This window comes from Chrysoperla carnea, chromosome 1 (genome assembly GCF_905475395.1).
Source record: "Chrysoperla carnea chromosome 1, inChrCarn1.1, whole genome shotgun sequence".
In the NCBI taxonomy this organism is placed as follows: Eukaryota; Metazoa; Arthropoda; class Insecta; order Neuroptera; family Chrysopidae; genus Chrysoperla; species Chrysoperla carnea.
The window spans coordinates 123,091,740-123,114,754 of NC_058337.1; the positions used below are offsets into that span (position 1 = coordinate 123,091,740).

General features: G+C 28.3%; 1 protein-coding gene across 1 annotated transcript; it reads right to left on the minus strand.

The window, feature by feature from the left end:
* Window positions 1–1,365: 1,365 nt before the first annotated feature.
* Window positions 1,366–14,676, minus strand: LOC123298100 (MFS-type transporter SLC18B1-like). The gene is made up of 9 exons (XM_044880008.1): window positions 14,481–14,676; window positions 10,525–10,694; window positions 8,940–9,087; window positions 8,316–8,499; window positions 7,945–8,251; window positions 7,787–7,882; window positions 7,029–7,197; window positions 6,821–6,966; window positions 1,366–2,091 (listed from the first exon to the last, which is right to left on the minus strand). Exons 1-9 carry the CDS (start codon window positions 14,589–14,591, stop codon window positions 1,812–1,814), a joined length of 1,611 nt encoding a protein of 536 aa, XP_044735943.1. The 5' UTR covers window positions 14,592–14,676; the 3' UTR covers window positions 1,366–1,811.
* Window positions 14,677–23,015: the final 8,339 nt, after the last annotated feature.

Genomic DNA, 23,015 nt, shown 5'->3' on the forward strand with positions numbered 1-23,015 from the left:
CCGAAATATTTTATATTATTATTTATAGCTAAAAATAAAATAAGACCTTGGAATAAAACATAGGATAAACTTCTTCTTTGGCTACCTGCAATTCGGATAGACAAAAGAATATTTTAAGAGTAAGTAAATCTCATCAAATTTCTATCAAGTTTAACTGTACAATGATTTTAACAACCTTTTAAAATTAATATTTCCCTGAACAGTAATTAAATCATATTTCCTTAAGTCTATTCAAGTTTTCGACGTTAGAGAAAAAACAATGTATTAATTTTTATAATATAAATACTTTACATATTGTTTACATACATATAAAATGTTTTGTGTTGTATTGAAAATTTATTATTTCCTTTTTAATTTAATCAATATTTCCTTAATTAATTAATTTCACCTTTAAAAATATAATTAGAAAAATAATAGTAGGTAATTTGTGTATAATTTGTTGACCTTAATATTGACTTTATTGGTTAAATTCTTCTTTTCAAAATGAATCTACTTTGAAAATTAATTAGAAAACGTATTTTGTTACTTAAAATAATTGATCATATTCACACTGAATTTAATGATGCTTAAAATTTAAAGTTGAAATTATAATCCGTTCCAAATTTCTTAAAGAATTTTTACATGGAACTGACTAGAATCTTCTTTTAGTAATCGTATTGGATTTTAACTTTAAGATGTCAGCGCCATGAGTTAAAAAATGTATAACCATATTTGTTAGACTTTGATTTTTTCATTGAATGAAAAGACAATAGATATGTCATATTTGTACTTACATATTGAAGTAAAAGAATTTATCTTTGAAAAAATCACTTTTCAAGAGTAAAAAAATTATTATTTTGAGAATTTGCTGATTAAATATGTTCTTGGTTGAATTTTCAAACAAAAGTTGTTTCTTTTACGGCAAAAAACAAGAATCTGCTACAAAAAAATAAGGTGTTCTCTTTTTTGACACTTGTTTGACCTTGGAGGCGCCTCCGTATAAAAAAAAAAACTAAACAGTATATTTCCTTTCCTTCTTAAAGTTCCGTCTTTTTATTTTCCCATTAAGTTTTCGAGATATAAGGATGGAAACTTTTTAAAAAATCATCCTGTATATTCTCTTCAATATTGAATAAACCTTAAAAAATTATTTTGAATTCTATGAGCTGGTGGCGAATCATACAACCATAATTTTTATTAAATTTGTGCTTGTAATTTTTTGTAAAAGTCAATTTTATTGAGCTATTTTGACCTTTACTAAAGAGTCTTATAAAAGATATTTTTTAAATCTTTGATGTTTGATCTATGGGATTATAAAATTAAAATCAATTTTGAAGAATAAAATTTTTATAAGTGTATATTTTATCAATAACAGTTTGTACCACTTAAAAAGAATTTTTATGACTTATTTTAAACTAAATATAATTTAACTTGTCTCTCTTATGATCAAATTTTGTGTTAGGAACATTATATAAAAATTGGCAAACTCTCTCTCCAAAAATTAGAAACTAAACCATACTTATTGTTTATGATCAGTTAATAATCTAGGACATTTATTAAATCCAAAGGCAGTACAGAAAAATCATTTTGGCAAAATTCAAAATTTCATGGCAACCAGACATGTTGGTCGCTTGTTTTCTTCAATTGTTTACACAATGAAAACGATGAAAGTGAGTTTTTTTTTCTGTAGCGCCACAACCACCTTAGTTGAAATTATAATTATATTACACAAAATTTTTTGATCATATAAAACAAGCTTTTTCTCCATATACAATGTGCGCATATACAGTGTGTTCCAATGTATGTATTTTTATATTAAATTTAAAAAAAGTTTATAACGCCTCCGTGTTATATTGATTATGACGTTGAGCACGTTGTGATCGTTGACTACGTTGTGTTGGAATTGGTGCTTCAACTGTACCATAACTTAAACTATATGGACCTAATGAAAAGCCTTGAGCACCTTGATTGGCACCACCTGATGTTGCTGTATGTACACCGAAACTTTCCCGTCGTGGCCACACTTTTGATTTATAACTGTTACATGCAATTAAACTGTTCATGGCGGCTGGACGACTTTGTTCAATTGATATACCATTTACACTTCGTATACTGCAAAAAAAATAAATTTAAACTATTTATCATATAGGTAAGTAGAGAAGAGTTACTGCAGGGAAATGATTTAAAAACCTTTCTAGTTGAATGAAATTAAATAAAACCATTTACGATCATTACATTTTTGGGTCAATCGAAATCAATCAAAATTGGCTATTCTCGGATTTTACGTTTATATATCTACTTTATTTATTGCATCCCTATTTTTATCTCGCTGAATTCAAGCACACAATGAGATTCATGCCCTTAAAATTCGTGCCTTTTTGGAGTATATCTCAAAAGCCAAGCATCCAATCATTAAATAAACCTTATTTTTGGTTATTTTTGGTCAAAATTAACTTCTAAAATGAGTTTTATCTCTATCGAAGGCAAAAAAATTGTCGATTTTTTGCAATTTTTTTAAGGGGTACCCCTTAGAAAAAATCGAAAAAATCGGGAAAATGTTTTTGTTTCCGATTTCGATAAAACTCGGTATATAAGGTAATTTTGACCCAAAAAATACAAAAATCGGGTATATGTGTCCAATTTTGGATTATATCTCAAAAGCCACGCATCTAATCATTAAATAAACCTTATTTTTGGATACTTGTGATACTAAGAGTAAAGCCGCGTTTATATATTGATTAGATGCATAGTTTCTAAGAAGATCACTCTTCTTATGCAATTTTGGATTATACATTAAAAACCTGGATGCGATCATTAAATAAATCCGATTTTTTAATTTTTTGGGTCAAAATTATCTTATATTTCGTAGAACCCATCTTGTCAACCGTTGGAGATAGAAGAAAATGTAAAAAATGTTACTTATAAAAAAAATAAAAAACTTTTGTTAGAAATAGTTTTTCGTAAACATCAATCACTGTTTATCCTTGAGTGCGCAAGTTAGGTGTCAAATTATATAAGTAGTATGTATTTTATGGGAATATCCAAAGATATTGTAATAGTAGGAATATCAGTTCTGTGTGGCTATCTACTCACATGACGTGACAAAATCAACGATTCCATAATCAACACTGTCCTTACATGGTATTTCAACAACTAACTCAGTCAATTGTTTGTTGTCATTTTATTAGTTTATTTTTAAATTTCACTAAAAATAATTTCTTTGCCAAAAAAAATCGTGAGAATTATGCTTATATTTTGTTTTTAGTAGGTCATATTTTTAATACTGCATTTTTTATACATTAAAAAATATAGTATAATAATTCCATACTTTTGCAAAAACTCACATTCAACTTGCAATAAAATTATTTAAATAAATAAAAAATTATCGTGATTATTATTAAATGATTATAGGTACTTTCGATTAATGATTATATTTTTATACAGTGAAACTTCAACGAAAACTTAAAATTTAGAACGAAATTTACTGATATTATAGTTTAGATTTTATTATTTAATTTCACTAGTTTTACAATGATATCCATAACAGGAGAGCATGGAAATAAACAGGCCTTTAGAAAAACGCCTATCATACACCCAGTATAAAATCGTTTTATTAAAGTTGGCGTCAAAAGGTAATTTCTAGCAAAGAAATTATTAGTAGGGATATTTTAAAATTATTTTCTAACCTGTGTTTAAGTGTATCAAGATTTTTTTTAATTGCATTCTCAAATGATCTGCTTTTACGAGTGGGCTCACTCCTACATTCACAAATAAATGTTGGAGGTGGAGGGAAGCTTAATTTACACATTGATGACGAGCGGAAGTTCTCGTCAATTTTACATCAAAGTAATTGATTAGAAGTAATAAGTTATTAAAAGCCATATATGGCTTCTATACTACTTGCCGGATCAAAAAATATGAATTCGAAAATTTATTCTTCAAATTATTTTGAAAACTATCAATCAGAAGAAATTTTTGTTATTTCTGTATCAAAATGGTCTAGAAACTTGATTTTTATCAAATTCAGAAACAAAATATCTTTTTCAATTTTCACGATTTTTTTTTTTTTTTTTTTTTGGGTTGGGTAGGTACATGTAACCGAAATTGATGATATCATTTTTAAGATAATTTACACCCAAAATCAATAATAATTATATACACATTTATTCCAGTGTTTGGTGTTCGAGATAACACCTCTATACTACTTGCCGGATCCACAAAAATTGATCCTTTTCTCAAATAAGAACCAGTGAGATTGACTAAGCTCTGACGAATGGATCCTGAGTCAAGTTTCACTGTAATGTAAATATTTCCATAAAGCATAAATTCTTATTATCGTTGTCTTTATTTTTTTAAATAATTACCTGGAGTTAAATTATTTCCATAAAGAATTAATAACAAATTATTTAAAATGTTAAACAAATTAATTGTATTATTATCTACAAATTAAAACCTAATTGATAATGCTGTTTAACTATAAAACTTTAATTTAAAATATTTTTAAAACCACTTTTTCAACATTATTTAGCATAATTTGTTTATAAAAACAGGGAATTTTTTGTTTTCTGATATCAATTTTATCATCCGCTGCGTAGATTAACTGGATTACTTAGGGAGCGTTCATATATTAGGTGGCTCAATTTTAGCCTCTTTGAAACCCCTTTTTCAACAAATAAAGCTTTTACTACAAATTATTGTCATTGTACCAAACACCTTCCCCTTGCGTAAACACTTTAACCTTTAAAAATTCTTTAAATATTCTCTATTTAGAAGAGAGCGTTTTTTTTAGAGAGTATTGCGAACGGGTAATAAGTAGTAGTCTTGCCTAATTTTTCGATATTCTTAGTCTTCGAATAGCATCGTAACAAAAAACAAACAATTGACTAAGCTAACTGTTGAAATACTCTTATAGAAAGTGTTGAATGTCAGATGTTTGCATTATGTTTAATAAATTATAAAATTTTTATATCAACACAACCATGGCGGTTTATTTTGGTTTTCGAAAATTTCGAAAATTTTTGAAAGCATTTTCTAAAATTTTGTTTCGTTTTTCGAAAATTTTGTACAAAATAAATAGTTGAAGCTACCTGCAAATTTACAACTTCCTATCTTTTATAGTTTTGGAGAAAATGAACGCCAAAGTTTTGTCCTAATTTGCGCCCTCACGGGAAAACAATGATATTTACGAAAAAATGTTTCAAACAAAAGTTGTTAATTCTTTTATAAGGAACTATTTTTAACTTTTCTTCTATCTCTAACGGTTTACAAGATTCAAGATCCAATTGACTTATGTTGATCATTTACGAACTCCAACTCACTTTTTACGTCCTGAGCACGCTATAAAAATTTCTGCTTGGTATCTCTTAAAACTCTTATTACAAGAGCATTGTTGATTTTAATTAAAAACTAAAGAATATCTATTTTTCGTTAATCTATAAGGAAAAATTTTTAATGTATGCAATGATCTTACCAGTTCCAATAAAAAAGTTGCCTGTACACATTAAAATACATTTAAAAAAATCATTAAGTAAGAGAATTAGTCTAAATTAATTATAAAGCACCTTTGCTATATTTTGGAAGAAAAAGGATTCGGAATATTTGGGAATATTATTTATTTATTAACGCCATGCAGACAAATAAAAATAAAAGCTTTTTAATGCATTTATGAAAAAGCAAAATGAAAAACACCCAACAAATGAACCCACTTATTATTAAACACAATTGCATAATTTAATTAAAGTATAAAATCTGAAACCTAAAAAAAATAATTGTAGTTAAAGGTAAGTATTTGTGGAGAGATGTTTTCATAAGCCATTTTGAATATGTGGAATTAGGTTTCATGAACCATTTTCAATATGTACTGGAGCTTAACAACACAGCTAAAGATGATTCGAAAAGGATAAATAATAATCGGTAGAACAGTTTTCGAATTTTTAAAACTTAACTACAGAAAAATTATCAATAACTGATAATTTTTTTTAGTTTTTACGTACTGAGATAATTGGAACTTATTGGGATCTTACTTAGGTTGGTATATTCGCCAAATGGAAACCATTCACGAAATTTCAAGTATGTATTAACCATTTTACACAGCACTCGTCTCATGGTGTATTTTTTATAAAACAAAATAATAATTAAAATGATTTAAAAACTTCAAAAGCCAAAAGAAATAATGAAATTTTTTGCCAATATAAATTTTATCATCGGATTTTAAAAGTGATAATTAATTTATAGAAAATTATTTTTTATAAAAATTAACTAAAACTTATTTTCTAATTAATTTCTATAAAAATTAATTTTTTTAAATGATTTTACAATTTCAATTTTAGAAGATAATTCCTTCTCAATCTTAAAATGATTAACTCTAAACATAGCTATAATATAATACCTATTATTTGAACAAATTTAAAATTAAATTAATTGAATTTTTATAAATTTTGAATGCTCTAATGTTTCTTTATATTATTTATATTCATATATACAAATCACAATTATTTATATTAAATTAAAAAAAATAGTAATAATAATAATTTAAATATTTTTTTATCAAAAATAAAAATTCTTAATATAAATATATTAATTTAGTATTTTTAAATAAATCACAATAAAATTTTGTATTGTTAATAATTATTATATTTGAATTTATAAATTAATTCATTTAATATGTTTCTTTTATTAATTGTTCAGTGGTGAAGTAAGCCAAAGCAGCCGATGTCGTAAATCTAAAAAATGAAAACAAAAAAGAACAAAAAAATTCACATGCAAATGCAAAATTGATTCCCCCGAACAAAAATTTTTTTGTTAAAATTTATAACCAATGAAATTATAAAATTTTACGTACCTTTTATGTGATTGTGTTAACGAATTCGATTGTAAACTTGCAGCAATATCACCATTTTGTATTTTTTCTTCAGTCGCTGGTGATGGTAATTCAATGTAACCTCGCCGAGTTTTACTGAATATTAAGAAGAATAAAACAATAATGCCCTGGAAATTTAAAATAATTTAATATTAAATATGTTTTAATGAAAATATATGTTTTATCATACCACAAGTAAGTGTAATGCTACCACAAACATAGTGGCCCAACGGAAACCAATACTATCATATAAGATTCCACTTATAGATGGACCAATGAATGCTCCCAAAGCAAAAGTACTTGTCCATAATCCAGATATTAAACCAAATGTTTCCAAATTATTTGGAAATCCATAAGCTCTATGAAAACATTTAATAAAATTTTTTATTTGTTAAAAAATAATAAGAGATAACAGATAACAGATTTTTTGGCATTTTTTGCCCAGTTTTTGTCTTTTGGTTCCAAAATTAGATTTTTAACGTTGAACCGACGATAGTGTTAAATACAAAAGGAAAACAAACAAACTGATTTTGGAGAAAAAGGCAAGAAGCATTAAGTGCCTGACTCCACTTTGGCATTTCTTAGTAGATATTTAAGAAAACTACTACAGCGGCTAAGAAACAAACTGTTTCTTAGAGAAGTTAGAAAATTTTCTTTCTACGGAAGGATTTATTGTAGTTACAACCTTTCAACTGTCAAATGCTGGTCGCAATATTCGTGCTTAGCGACCCCAATATACCCGAGTAACGAGTTTGAATCGATTATAAAACGAATTTCTCGAAAACTCGAGATAGCGTTTACCCTGGGAACCAGGTATCTTAGAGACGAACTTTGACGCGATATTCTCGATTTACAAGTTTGGAATCATTTTCATCACTATTAACCGAATTGTGAATATATTTTAGAGTTTTCAAAATGCTTCCGAAATAAATTCTAAAAATAACTTACATGCTAGTTCGAAGCGCATCCGTAAAAGATGCAACCAATTGAGCAGACATTCCTAAACCATGTAACACCAATCCGGTAATCGTGACCCACATGATTCTGCAATAAAAGTTACTTTCAATTTTTCCCGGCGAAATCAATATATCGAATTTGCTACTTACGGCTCTGTAGGAATAAACGGCGCTGGCCCAACTAATAAAAATCCAGCAGCAACCAAAATACATCCTATAATAGTTGCAACTTTCGGTACCATTGCTTTATCACACATCCATCCCCAAAGTGGTGCAGTTACAGCATAAGTACCACCATTTATCACAAACATGATACCCAAAATAACCGGTGATAGATGGAAAATTCTTAAATGTGGTTCTAATGTTGCTTGAAGAAATCCAATTGACATACTTGTTACAATTATACTAAGAGCAGCAATAAATACACCAGGTATTCTTAACGCTGATAAGATTGAAGCTAAAAAATTAAATCAGAGGTGAAACCAATGCACCAAAAAGCCATGTTTAAGCTTCAAACTTACGTCCTTTATTCTGCTCCATTTGTGGTTCATTATTTGGCAATGCAAATGCTGTTAATACAGCAGCTAAGAATAAAGCCCCACCCATAATTGCAAAGGGCATTGTATAGCCACCTAATTGATAAAGTGCACCTCCAACAGTTGGTCCCATAATTAATCCTAAACCGAAAAATGTTTCCAAGGATGCCTAAAATAAAATAAAATACAAAGTTCAAACTATCAGGTGAAATGACTGTTAAAAAAGTCTCAATCCCAAAATGAGCGAAAGTTTTCTTCGGCATATACTTGTAACAAATGGGCTTAATTTGTTTTGGAAGGTAATTTGATATAGAGTGTTTTTAGCTACGTTTCCAAAAAATCTGCTCATCCTAGTTGTTATCGGGTACAGAACTCTAAACTCGCTCGCGCGTTTAGATGCCATAGGGAGACACACAGATATACGCGAACACGTTAAACTTATAATACCTTCTTTTTATTCGAAAGTTAAAAATATTCGATAATGAAATATTTTCGACATAATTCATACGTCCTATGAAACAAATCGTACTAAAGTTTAGTTTTTAATTTTTCTTGTAAGAATTTCGTATAAAAAATTATTGTCATGAGTTCTCAGCCAAAAATACTTACAAATGTTGTTGCTACATTATTAGGAAATTCTTTTGCAATAATAGCAAAACTTGCTGTTAAAAATGCAGCATTTCCCAACGCTTCTGTTATTCGTATAACAAAACTCAATATTATAAACGGATAATGTCCTTCAACTTTATCTAAAAGTCTGTAAACAAAAACAAAAAAAAACGTATTAATTAGGAAAAAATGTGTAATTAAAACAGATTAATCAATCAATTAACAAAACTTAATATTATAATTAGGAACTTTTCCATTAAACTTAGGTGGGTACTTTATTGCATTCTTATCTATAAATGTAAAAAAATTACTCATTTGATGAAACGTGAACGTTTCATGATAGTTTTTTTTTGTCGTTGCAAGTATTTTTTGTCAGTTTTTAATCTTTATAGTTTTAGAATGCACTCTCTTATTTTATTTTCAGTATCTGATTACAATAATACAGCCAATGGCTTACGAAATTTATTTTGTATTATGTATTTAATTTTCGTCACCGGCATACCTATAAGTTATTAAATAGTTATTTCTTTATACACTAGCCGAAAGTACGATCTAACGGCTTTTTGGCTTGTTACTTTTATAGCGCGATAGACTAGTAACAATTTTGTAAAATTATAAAATCGATCTTTAAAAAATTTTCCACTTCTCACTTGCAATATGTTTCGACTATTTTTTACACCACTTTTTCTTGTTGATTTGATCTAAACCTAGCCTCCCATTATTATTTATGGGCAACAATAGTTGGAGACAAAACATAGTTATTTACGATACGAGTAAGCAAAGAACAAGGGCGTATTTACGGGGGGGGGTAATAGGGGGTAACTACCCCCCCCCCAGAAATCAGGAAACATAAACGAAAATCGGGTCTCAAATAAAATTTGAAGTTTGACAAAAACAATGGAATAGATGAATCTTAAAGAGAAAACAAAATCAAATCTTCGGTAGTAGTTAGTTCCCAGAGTCATAATTCAATTATTGTATCGAAAATCTGATTTAAATATCCTTCCAAGTCTGTTACGAGAATTCCGACTTTCCCATTCCGCGCATTTACAAAATTACATTTATGTTACTTTATTATTAATAATTTTTAATAACCATTATGTTCCTTCAAACCCTAAAGTTTATTTTTGTAAAGTGTTTTTATTTTACATAGAGATTTAAAATTACAAATAATAAAGTGTTATTAAAAAAGTGTTTGTTTTAATTTTTTTCCTTTAACCCTCTCTTACAGTTACAAGGCGACTTCTTGAAATTATTACTTCCCTAAGAAAATGTCGTAAAGACGCCACTGGCAAAAAACAATATTAACGTACGCATGCCGAATTTGCAGACGTACGTTCGTTAATAATGCGTTATCACACGTACATCGTACAAAACTTTATCTACGTCTCTAAAATGTGAAACTAACTTATAGTAACTTTTAATTGGTATAGATTTTCGCAGTAAATCATCTAATTTGATTGGTTGAAAATGATGTAACTTCTTTTTAAGCTATTTGGAATGGTGATGAGTGAAGGTAATACAGTTTCCGGCCTAGAGTCGTAATGTACTATTCTCAAAAGATTGGATGTGCTATAATACATACCCAAATAATATTGCACAAATACCCGTTGTAAAAATACCACCATTGAACATAACTTTCGGACCAATGCTATTTAAATGTTGACCATATAGCGGACTTACAACAAATACAACAAATTCAAATATTCCAAATACTAAACCATATTCTGTGGCACTCGCACCTTTTAATTCAGCCTGAAATTATGAAAACAATATTATTTAAACACACAAAACATAATTATCGTACCATGGAAATTTTTTTGCATGATGGAGATCAAAAACTTCCCAAAAAAGTGTCTTAAAAAAAGCATTAAACATTTTAAAGAATATGCAGAAAACAAAAGATTTTTGGAAATTCTAGACCAAATTGTTTCCTTTATTTCAAATGTCAATCAAACGTTGTTTCCTAGATAAGTACAGACAAGAAAACCAGTGATTCTACATCGAATTTCCATCTAAAAGTTCTTTGTAACCCATGAGAAATAGAGACCAATTAAAATTTGAACGTAAATTCTCCGTTAATTATTAAAGTTAGCGAAAAAGTCCTCCCATTATACTTTTCTGGGACATTAAATATATTTGTTTGAGCTACTAATATGATTCACTCTAAATACCACCTACACATATCATTACTTCTATTAGAGGACATTTAGGCCAATTAATTAAAAAATTTAACTAATATAAAATCGATCACACAGAGGTTATCTAAATATTTAAATAATCTCTTCTAAAATGTAATTACATATTTTTATCAAGATTAATTGAGTATCTAATTTGTATAAATATTACAGGATACAATTAAAGTTAATCGATAATAATTTGTTTTGAGAAGGATCATTTGAGATCTAATTACACCGACAACGCTTCATAATTTTTTTTCTTTTTTTTTAGATAACTATGAATGGATTGAAATATGAGATAAAATGTATTAGAATTAAATTTGTTAGCCTTGAGACGGTCAATTTATTTAAAAAATACTAGTAACCGATTTTAAATAAGTAAAATCTCATAGAACTTAAAATACACGCAACATAACAAGAGTCGAACCCCAGTCTTTTGGATACATGCCGTATCTCTTGGGTTCCACTTCTGGTGTGTGTATTTTATCCAGTCTCTTTAATTTAGATTAACTCGACAAGTTATTTGTCTTTAAAGTTTACGTCACTGTGTTATTAAAAACATCAATAATAATCTAAAATTTTCACGTTTGTATACAAAATTTAGCTTAATATTATGCGAGCACACACATTGCACACAAATTCGAAAATGTGAAAGTGTATTCCTGGTGTATTTTTAAAGAGGAAACGAAAGTTCTTATTTAAAATATATAAATGTTATTTTTCGATAATTATTAATTTATTTTTCGCATAAATACTTCTTACTTTTGCTTCTTCTTCAAAATATTTCAAAAACTGAACCAATTCTAATGAAGCAACATTAAAGAAATATGTATCAAACACTGATATTTGTATCTATGTCATTTTTTTTAAATAAATATGTAAATCATTGTAATTACAATCTACAAATTCGTTCAAAGTGTAATTTGTATCTTACACAATACATTGATTACACCTAATTAGCAATATAATTACAATTCTTATATTTTTTGGAGAAAAATCATTCTTTACAACTAGTGAAATTTACAAAATTTAAAAAACCCACAAAATTTTTCGGCTACGGGACCCTAAACTCGCATTTGACACATATCTAAAAATACTCTCCATAAAACTGCCTTTTTCATTAAAGTCTTTTCCAAACTGAGTCGATTTGGATGATCAAAAGCAAAAAAAAATCAAAATCAGTTTATCCGTTTAGGCGATACGATGTCGCAGACAGACAAGCACACACACGTAGCGGTCAAACTTATAACACCCCTTTATTTTTAGTTCGGGGGTTAAAAAATACAAAATAATGAATGCATTTATTTTTTGTAAAAAATTCGTCCAAGTAGACACCTTTTGCCAAGGTCTGTTCGCTTCAATATTTTAATTCCCATGAAATTTATTTGATTCAAACTTGAAGAGTCTCTATAATGATACTGTGACATAAATACTTATTTATGTGACATAAAAGTGTAGCGGGGCTCATATTTTGAAAAATTTCCGCGCGAAAATTCCATTGTAGAGTAAGGGAGCTAGCCTAAAATGTGTCTACCAAAAAAAAAAAAGATGAAGCAAATGAGGCTAGCCATCTCTCTGAACTATGTGTGATTAGACAAAGATAATTATCTTTTATTATTTGTTGCGTAACATATTTCGTTGTGGCATGAGCTAAGGAAAATAAGTCGACTATCATCAAGCTTGGGCTAGTTGTATTGCCAAAGTTAGTTATTGCTACAACACGTCAATAATTAAAATTTGGAGTGATCTTATTCCTCTATTGCAGCGTAAGAAACGTTAGATTGAATGCCGAATTTTAAGTATGAATTGGGCTTTTGTTACAAAAAGCGTAGAGTTCAGAGGGTAATAACTGTCCATGCAATGTTGGCAAAAATTTTGTAGAAATAATCAAACTATAATCAAAATATTAATTATGTTATATTTTTAAATTTTTGTTTAATAAATGCGTGACAAACAATTCAAATGACAGATATTAATATTTATTAAATTTAATATTAAATAAAATACGATTGAGCAAAAATTAATTACTATTTTGTATTGTAAGCGATAATTTTGTAAATTGTTTTTTTTTTTTTTGTGTAAAAAATATGATAAAATTGAGTAAATTCAATGACCTTAGAGTTAACCCTTTTTTTAAAAAAAAAAAAGCAGAGCATACGTGATACATTAATGTATAAACATTACTCATGTAAATGGTTTCATATAAAATTGTTTTGACTATACATAAATAATAACAAAAAAAAAGTTTTAGGAAAAATTTGCACGCACAAAATTAAGATAAGTGTAATATTTGCTCCAAGAGCGGATGTTGGAAACCAAAGAATATCCCAAAGACGCAAACATTGAAATTAAAGCTATTAAGCAGGTGTTGACTGTGAAAACAACAAACTATGACAAAGACAGCGTGATACCTTGGCAGGGTTTTTTTTAAAATGAAGGATTACACGAAAGAACCATATTTTTTTTAAAGTTTGGCAAGTTTATAAAAATAATGAAGATTTTTATCAAATGGGGTGTACCTTTGAAAAAAAGTCAGAGAAGCCGTATCCAGTGACAAAAAAGAAAGCTGTGTCAACGGAATTTAGCTATATTTATGCAAAATGATGTTGAATGATTTATCTAATGTTATAACTTGTTTCTTCCGTTAATTTTGGGATATGTTTTACTTTACAACCAGTGGGATTCCATAGTTATTTCTTGAGATCCAAATTGGTCCTTAAAACTGACTTGAGACTAGTCTCAAAACACACTAGCCTCGCATCAAAGCCTTAATCTCAAAGCAGTAGTTTCCCTTTTGAATAAAATAGCTACATCTATGTCTCATGGGGGGGGGGGGGTGTAAAAAGATATTTTCTATTCGTATATTGCTATATAATGGCGGTTTCCAATAAATGGGTAATTTTTGTGTTTGTGTTTTCTAGAACCTCAAAAATAAAATTAAAACAAACCCTGAACTCTTGCAACCGCGTCCGATCGGGACACAAAAATTCAAAACTCCAACTGTCGCAAAATACGCCAGTTTTCAATAAGTTTGCGAAAAGTTACATAAAGTTTTCTTTTATTCGGTAAAAGTTTGTGTTTTGCTCGTTTAGAAAAAAACCGTCACAATAAGATAAAATTTTTGGATCCTAAGATAAATTTGCCAAGGAAGTTTCGTATAGGAGAATTCTAGACAAAGACATGAAATTTCTTGGTTCAGTCAGGCTTGGGTGCTTTTGCCGTCTGCAATATTCGAAAATTTTCCCGAATATATTTCTAATTTCTTTCTAGTCTTGTGTTGGTATTAATAATTAATTCACCATATGGCTCACATACAACTCAAAATTAAAGAAATAATATAAGAAAATTTTTATGTTTTTACCTCGTGCGGATAAAACGGCGCTTGTAAGGATACACATATTGCGTTACAAAAATCTGCTATACTTATAACGACCAGCGTATACCATTGCCTTTTTGAAAATTTATCCATCATGCTAGGTAAACGTAAATAAAAACAAAAATCCAAAAAGAAACCGAACACAGAAAAATAAATATTACCGAATATAATAATTATATAATACTTTAATTAAAAAAAATTGTTAAAAGTTTTTATCACACACAAATAATTTTAAAAACAATATTTCAATTAAAAAAAAATGGTCACAAATCGATTAAAAATAATTTCCGTGGAATCATTTTTAAAAATCACAAAAAAATTGCAAAAAATTAGGAACTATAATGAACTATAAAAGCTTAAAACTAAACAGTTGCAAGTTTAGATTAGTATAGCTAATAATTGTAATACATAATTTGGTTTGTTTTTTTGAAAAAAAATAAAAAAACAAAATGTTACTATAGCACAAAAATTATATTTTAATAATTTATTATATTTGATTAGAATAATATTTTATATTTGAAAATAATAAATTTCAAAAATTTTTTGATATTATTAATATAATCTGTTTACATTTATTTCGTATTGGTGATTTAATTGAGCGGCAATTTAAAATGATGATATATGATTGGCTATTAAAAGAAATGGTAAATTAAATGAATTATTGAATGTTAAAGGTTATTTTTATGTTTGTGATAAGAAAAATTTCATATTGCTTTTGTCTTTTAAGGTCTTTAATTTATATAAATTTAACTTTCAAAACGTTAAAATTCGTATCGATACCAAAAGAACTTTATAAAATCCCATGGAAAAAGAATAACTAATTGATGTTAGAAAGCTATCGTCAGATTCACTTGTTTAATCTCATGTTTTTCCATGTGGCCAAATTAACGGCCCTGTCTTCAAAAAAATCATTCTTTACTTGATTTTCAATGCGATTTTCGAAGTCTCTATAACCCCAAACTTATGATGTATAAGTATTATATATTGTTTTATATAATTAGGTTTCAATTATAATTCAATTAAACATTGAAAAACATTCGATTTGCCAAGTTTCAAAATACTTAAAATGAGGAGAAATGCGATAATGGCATTGAATAATTATCTAATTAGCAAACTAATTAAGTCGAAAAACTTATCCAATGAAAAAAAAAACTTAAGTCGAATTTTTTATTCACTAATCGATACTATATATTTTAAGTCAATAATTACTGTACGTAGTCGATTATTAAGAACATCGATTTATTTCCTTAACATCGCCCATCCATAGGCATAGAAAATGAAATGCTTTCTCGATCTAGTTGTCAAATGAAGTTTTACAAAAAAAAAGATAGTCATGGGGACTGTCGACAGGAGTGAAATTTAATGCCATTGAATAACTAATTTTTTTAATGAATTTGAAAATTTTATAATTTGTAAATTGAAACTATTAACATGCAGATTTTTTGAATGAATTTGAGTCCAGCAGCGATACCACTGATCCACCACGTAGGTTTAATTTTTAGCGATTAGTTTCGAACGGAGTGAACGATCACGCGAATTCAGTGCTTTTTCCTCTTCAAAAAAGTTTTCAACGCATCTTAAATGTTTTCACTTCAAAAAGGGATCCTTCGATCAATATGTTTCAAGGATCTCCAAAAGGTAAAAAGATGGCCCAATGTGTGCGTCCATCCAGTAATACGTGACGATCATGCAAATTCTGTGCTTTTTTCCATCTCAAAAGTTCCCAACGCGTCTAAAATATGTTCACCTCAAAAGGGGGCATTGTGATCATTATGTTCCCAGGATCGAAAAAAAGGTATAAAGGTGGCCCTGCGTCTGCGTACATCCAGTTAAAATTACTGGATTGAATTATACAATTTGATGTTCTTATAACATTTAACATTAACTATTTCTCAATATACGATCGATACTTAATTCGTCTACAATCTCAATACTTAATTCAAGAAAATAAATGTTTGCTTAAAAATGTTCTTGAAACAAGAAAGTATTTACTTGCTACCAAGGTAAAAATATTTATTTATTTTTTTTGGTACGAGTACGTACTTTTTAAATATGAGAGCTAATAATGTACAGAATGTTACTATTTTTTTAAGAGAGTATCTCTAGAATATGCATTTTTCATCGAGGTTTGTTTTGATTAAACTATTTCAAATATGGATCAATCAATTCGTAAACATATATTATTTAAAAATAGATAAAATACTAGAAAGTTTATTATAAATAAATAAATATTTAAACATTGTATTATAACAGTAAATATTATTATAATAAAGATGATATAGATTACAATTTAAAACTAAAACTAGAAAATTCTAGAATTTATTATGCATTACTTATCACTTGTTTCATAGAATTTGATATTAGATAAGTTATAATTTTTACCTCTATGTGTTCTTACAAATTAAGATATAAAATAAGTTATTAGGATTGTTGAGATAATATGATGGAACCAATAAAAATGTGTTGGAACTTGCAGTAAAATTTACGTAAGAAACAGTCAAAAAAATGTCGTTCCTTTTCACCTGCCTCTAAAAAAAAAACTATCCATCTATGTTTAAAACGAGATAATAACAAAACAAATTTTCCAAGCTTTAACATTGATTTCAAGGCGAATTAATTGAAAAATAATGCCTACTAGACGCCACCAAAAGATAAATAAGTAAAAAAATACCTACTAAATATTTTTGCGTTGAGAAAATATAATTTTTTAGCTCTAAAAATTTATATTTATAAAAAATTGACCGAAAAATTCATATCCAAACATTATTTCGAATTTCAAACTTGGGAACAATATATCTTATTAGAACTATTACTTGGATCCGTTTCTGAGTTTGAAGTTTCCGAGATATAACAGCATTTTCGAAAAATAAAACCTAGGTAGATCGATTTTTCGCCCCAAGGGCCAAAAACCCTCTACATACTAAATTTTATGAAAATCATTGGAGCCGTTTCCGAGATTCCAAATATATATCTATACGTATATATATAAGAAATGCTGATTCAAATATCTAAGATAATACGTTATTAGAAACGTGAAAGTATTTAGATGGTATAGAAATAGATGAGATCTTGGGAAAGGATATAGGGTCCTTTTTGCTTCGAAAATAAAACTTGAAGGAGGTAAAAAAGGGAGGTGAAAGTTTGTAAGGGGAATCAAACATTTCTCAAGTTAAAGTTATTCACAGTATTATAGTTTATATATCGGAATAAGGTAGAGAATGCAATAATCATAACTGTAATAAAATAATCCTGTCTCATCATCTCAATCAAAGTCATAACTTCCCGAAAAAAGGAAAAACACCCCTAAAACTACCCTTTTCAATTTCTATTAACGCTAAAATGATTTTTTTCCCATTCAATGCGTAAAACTTTTTTAGATATTCGTTGCAACCCATCGAAAATGTGAAAAACACCTCCAAAATTACCCTTTTACCTACTATGAGTGATTGAATTTGCGTTTGTATATGAATTTATTTGTATAGTGAAACATAACTGTGAACCGAATCACCCATAGAAAGTGTACGAAAATTGCAAATACCCAATATATACATTATAACATTAGTTACAATTTATAAATGCCGTCTGCCAGTCTGCGCAATGACCCGCAAATAATTTGACCTTACAATTAATATTCTGACATATATATTTAGTAAAAAAAATTTTTAATCACTCTCAACTATTAATTAATGTTGTTATTACAAATATGTAAAGTCTGTTTTCATGGCCCGTAGATCATAAACAATTATATCCATAACAATTTTGGGTAGTGTTTAGCAAATTTCTCATAAGCAATCATATTCCAAAAGTGTCTAACATGGCCCGTAGATCATAAACAATTATGTCTATAACAACTTAGTGTTTATGCAAATTTCTCATAAGCAATCATATTCCAAAAGTGTCTAACATGGCCCGTAGATCATAAACAATTATGTCTATAACAACTTAGTGTTTATGCAAATTTCTCATAAGTTATCATATTCCATAATTGTCTAAATTACAATCCTTGTATCCCAAACAAGAGTTCATAAATCCAATTTGATCTAAAAGCTGGTAAATATGATAATTGTACAAAAAAATTAAAAAAAGACATTATAGAAAAAAAAATTGAATATCTAAAAAAAATCTGACCATTCAATTCCGAAGATTTCGAATAGACTCCCAACTCGAAGAATGAAAACTCTCAACTGTCTATGTAAAGTCTTAATAATACTTATGAGACTTAATGTGATAAGTAGGTTTGGCCTATCGATCCCCGGTAAAAATATCCACAAAAAATGTTCTCGCAAAAAGACCCTTTGAAAAAAAAATAGGTGAACAAATACAAAAAATAAATTATTTTTTATTACTCGATTTTTATATTCAACGCGAGGCTGTTTTTATGAAACTTTCTTTCGAATTTTTTCAAGGATTTGTAATCTTTTTTTATTAGTTAATTGATTCAATCAGCTATTGATGTATACCTTGTCCCATATGATATAGGATTTACACACGATTAATCACTAACCTTTAGTAATAGTATGATTTAATTCAATTTTTTTGTGTTTTTTATAATTCCTTGAACTTCTAGAGAATATAAATGCGTTCATGTAAATCCTGACAGGATTATTTTAATATAGGTTAGATTAAGTGAGAGTCTTTTTGGTAGGACACACTCATAAGATCCGTTGTGATACCGAAAAGAGGGTTGGCAATTCCCCGTCACTATTCTAAGAACCATTTGGTGCTGTTTAAAAACATAAATAGGGCATTGACGTCAACGGACTTCAGGTTTGGGAGGTCGTCAAAGAAAGATCAAGTGAGTCAATCTTCCTGATGGTAAGAGGGACATAGAAGATGAGACATCCTTTCTTACTCGTCCCCACTGTGTCAGCTCCTGCAATAATCGTTATACACTGGCATGCCTAGTCGTTCAGCGTGTCGTCCAGCCAAGCGAGCCTGCCAGCCTAACCAGAGATAAAAGCTACGGAACACCTAAATTGTACTTACTGTATTATACCATGTGTGTTTGTACTATCTAGGCATATACATATCTGTAGTATGACAGAATACATCCTTTTAGTAATGCATCTAAGTGAGAGGTATTATATATATATTTTGTAAGTAAGATACGATACGACAGATCTTCTGTTGTATGCATGCAGAGAGTTGGAGTTTTGATGAACTTACTAGTTATCTGTAATTAAAAAACTCCCACTCTCCAAGCATCTTCCAACTAATGTTCAATACATGTATATAATACCTTTCGCTTAGATGCATTACTAAACGGATGTATTCTGTCATTCTACAGATATGTATATGCCTAGATGGTACAAACACACATGGTATACATATAATAATGTAATGAAAATTTATTTGAACTTTTCTCTTTTCTTAAATTTCTCTATAATTTTTATTTTTAAGATATGGAAAATATTTTTTTTTAATTGAAATGTATAATAAAATTAATAACAGCTTGCGTTTTTCGGATTATTTTATGTATTCTACATAAAAATCGAAATAACTATCAAATTGTAGACTATTCAAAGAATGATAATGATACGAAGTAATTTCATATAATTTAAATTAAAATTTTTGACTGCGTAAAATGAATCCAAAAATTTTCCTTACCAAGATTGGAGTCTAATAATGTACAAATAAAAATGCGTAATGTAATATTCAAGTATATAAACAAAAATGTATATTACGCCTTATTTTTATACAAACAATCAAATTTCAAATTGATTATTTTGTCTGCACTTTTTATATTTTCATATTAATTATGTAAAATAAATCAATTAATAATAATAATTTATCAATGAGTAATAATCAATATTCAATTCTTTTTTTTTTATTTTGTTTATTAATTTTCATATACAGACTATCACAACGTAATAGGCTATTATCTAAGATCGGTAAAGTAAAGCATAAGTAAAGTTTTGGGAACATTTATATCGATTTTTTTTTTTTTTTTTTGCTATAATAAAAGCTCATTCAAGTAACAAATAGAAAAGAATAATTATTTTTTGAATAACTATAAAAACAGCCAAGATAAAACCCATAGAAGATTTGTTTGCATCACTTCTTTGCAAAACAATTTTTCATGAAGTTCTTAAACGTAGGATATGATGTTAAGCACTGTGACCGATTTCTCTGTCGATATCATCCGCGTTTCTTAGCCGATTTTAATTTTATTTCACTTTTTGTCATCACTTTTACGATGTTTTCATATTTTGTTAAGAAATGCGAAAAATGTCGTCGATACTCCCTATGACGTCCATGTTTCGGATCGGATACTGATAAGCCGTATTTTCTTTGATTATGAGCATATTTTTGTATATAGAGAAATGATATTGAGATTACGGTAGAAATTAGTAAGAAATTTTTTCCAGGAAGGTGTTATAATTATTAGGAGGTGACGTCTTATTTTTTGGATATGAAGATAAATACATATTTCTGTAAGGGGTAAATAAGGTTTTATCTGACTACACTTTGTAATTTAATATGGCTAAGCTCAAAAACTTAAATTACGCAAAATTAGTTTTGTAATTTTATGTATTATTTCTCTAGTGTTCTTTTCTCTGAATCCGCTATATCTTCCTTATTCCTATATCAAATTCCATGATTTGCCCCCCATTTTAAAGCTTATCGTGCTGGCTAATGACGAAACTAGACTCACAGTCTAATAATGATCCGCTTAGGAAAAAAAACAGGCTAAATACATAATATTAAGATTTAATTTTGTTTATTATGCAATTTGTATATCATATCTGTGATAAAATTGCCTATAAATAAAAGAAAATAAATCATTCACTTATTTCCTACTTCTCTAGCCTGTTCTTAGCCTCGAGTATCTGCGGAATTCCTCACGGTTCGAGCTAGTTAATTAAAGTTAGTTTTGTGTACTTCAGTAAGAAATGCGTTTACTTATTCAACATGCGTTAAGTTACCCCGTAGCTTAGGGGTGATCACGGCTACCCTCAATACGAGGTTAATGAACACATTTCGGATTTCTTTCGTTAAATAGTTTTAATTTCTTTAATTTTCTGTTTTCTTTTTTAGACAAATAAATGCTCTATCTAGCATATGATGTGATTTTGAAAGGGAAAAGTGAAACTAGTTCGACTGAAACTATTCGTTAGCTTCGAATGACTGTAAAATGTAAAAAACGGAAAAAAACCATTCAGCCGTTTTCACTATAACTTATTTGCGATAACTATCATAATACATTCCCTCAAAAATAAATACAAATAATGATAAAATTAATCCAATAAATAGAATAAAAAATGGTATTAAAACATGATTTACTGTTATCACAAAACTATCTTCCTCATCTAACGAATCATTATCATCGGATCTTTTCATACTTAAACGTTCATAGTCCCTTGTCAATTTTTCAATAAAACCTCCATTTTGTAAACATAATAACACACGATTAAATTCATCGTATAATGGATGTCCTTTTACCATTAACATTGTTATGGGAAATGTAAAAACTTTATCCTGAAAGGAATAAAGTAGACTTTTACCATCACGATTTGTATACAATTTTGATATACTAAACGACATGAATCGTCCACCTTTTGCAAGAAGCATTTCTCGCTTATATGCTGTCCGATTCATACATTCTAGTGCATTTAATTCGCAGAATATTTCATTTTTTAAGATTTTTTCTGCAATTGTGGAACGCTCTGATTTAATTAATGCATGTAAGGCTACATGATAGCCATATTTATAATTAGTTTTATTTGTTGCATCGATAATATTACGAATTTGTTCCTCGTAAATTGGCGTTGTTAAAATACTAATTAAATTCGATTGAAATGAACTTGTTATAATAAGCACATATAATAGAAATAACGCTAACATTGAACGTAATATTTTTCGATTTGGTTGTGGATTATTGAATGCAAGACCCAATATTATAAATATCATTTGAATTGGGTTCGATTGATGGACTTTATATTCCAAAGTAATCCAAATACTCGTGAATATAATTATTGAAAATAGTATAGTTATCCAAAGATTAAATGAAAATATATATGCCATATTTTTCCATTGTGCAATTGGTTGTGCAACGGGGGCAAACCATCCAACATTATCGACTAAATATGAAAAAGTTTCATCGAAATCTTTATTCTCTGTTACGTTTGAATGCCACATTCCTGTAAAATAAAAAAATTAATGTGAAATTTACAAAATTTAAAAAACCCCGACAAAATTTCGTTTATGGAATCCTAAACTCGTATTTGAAACATATCTAAGAACACTTTCCATTAAATTGCCTTTTTCTTTAAAGCTTTTTCCAAACTGAGCCGATTTGGAATATCATCGAAAATTTTTAAACGAAACATTAAATTCGCACTTAAAACAAAGCTAAAGAGACTCTCCATGAAATTACCTTTCAAACAAAACCAAAAAAATCAAAATTGGTTCATGTTCGCTACGATGCCACAGACAGACACACACAAATAGCGGTCAAACTTATAACACCACTTTTTTTAGTTCGGGAGTTAATAAATGGAATAGTTTATTTTAAAACGA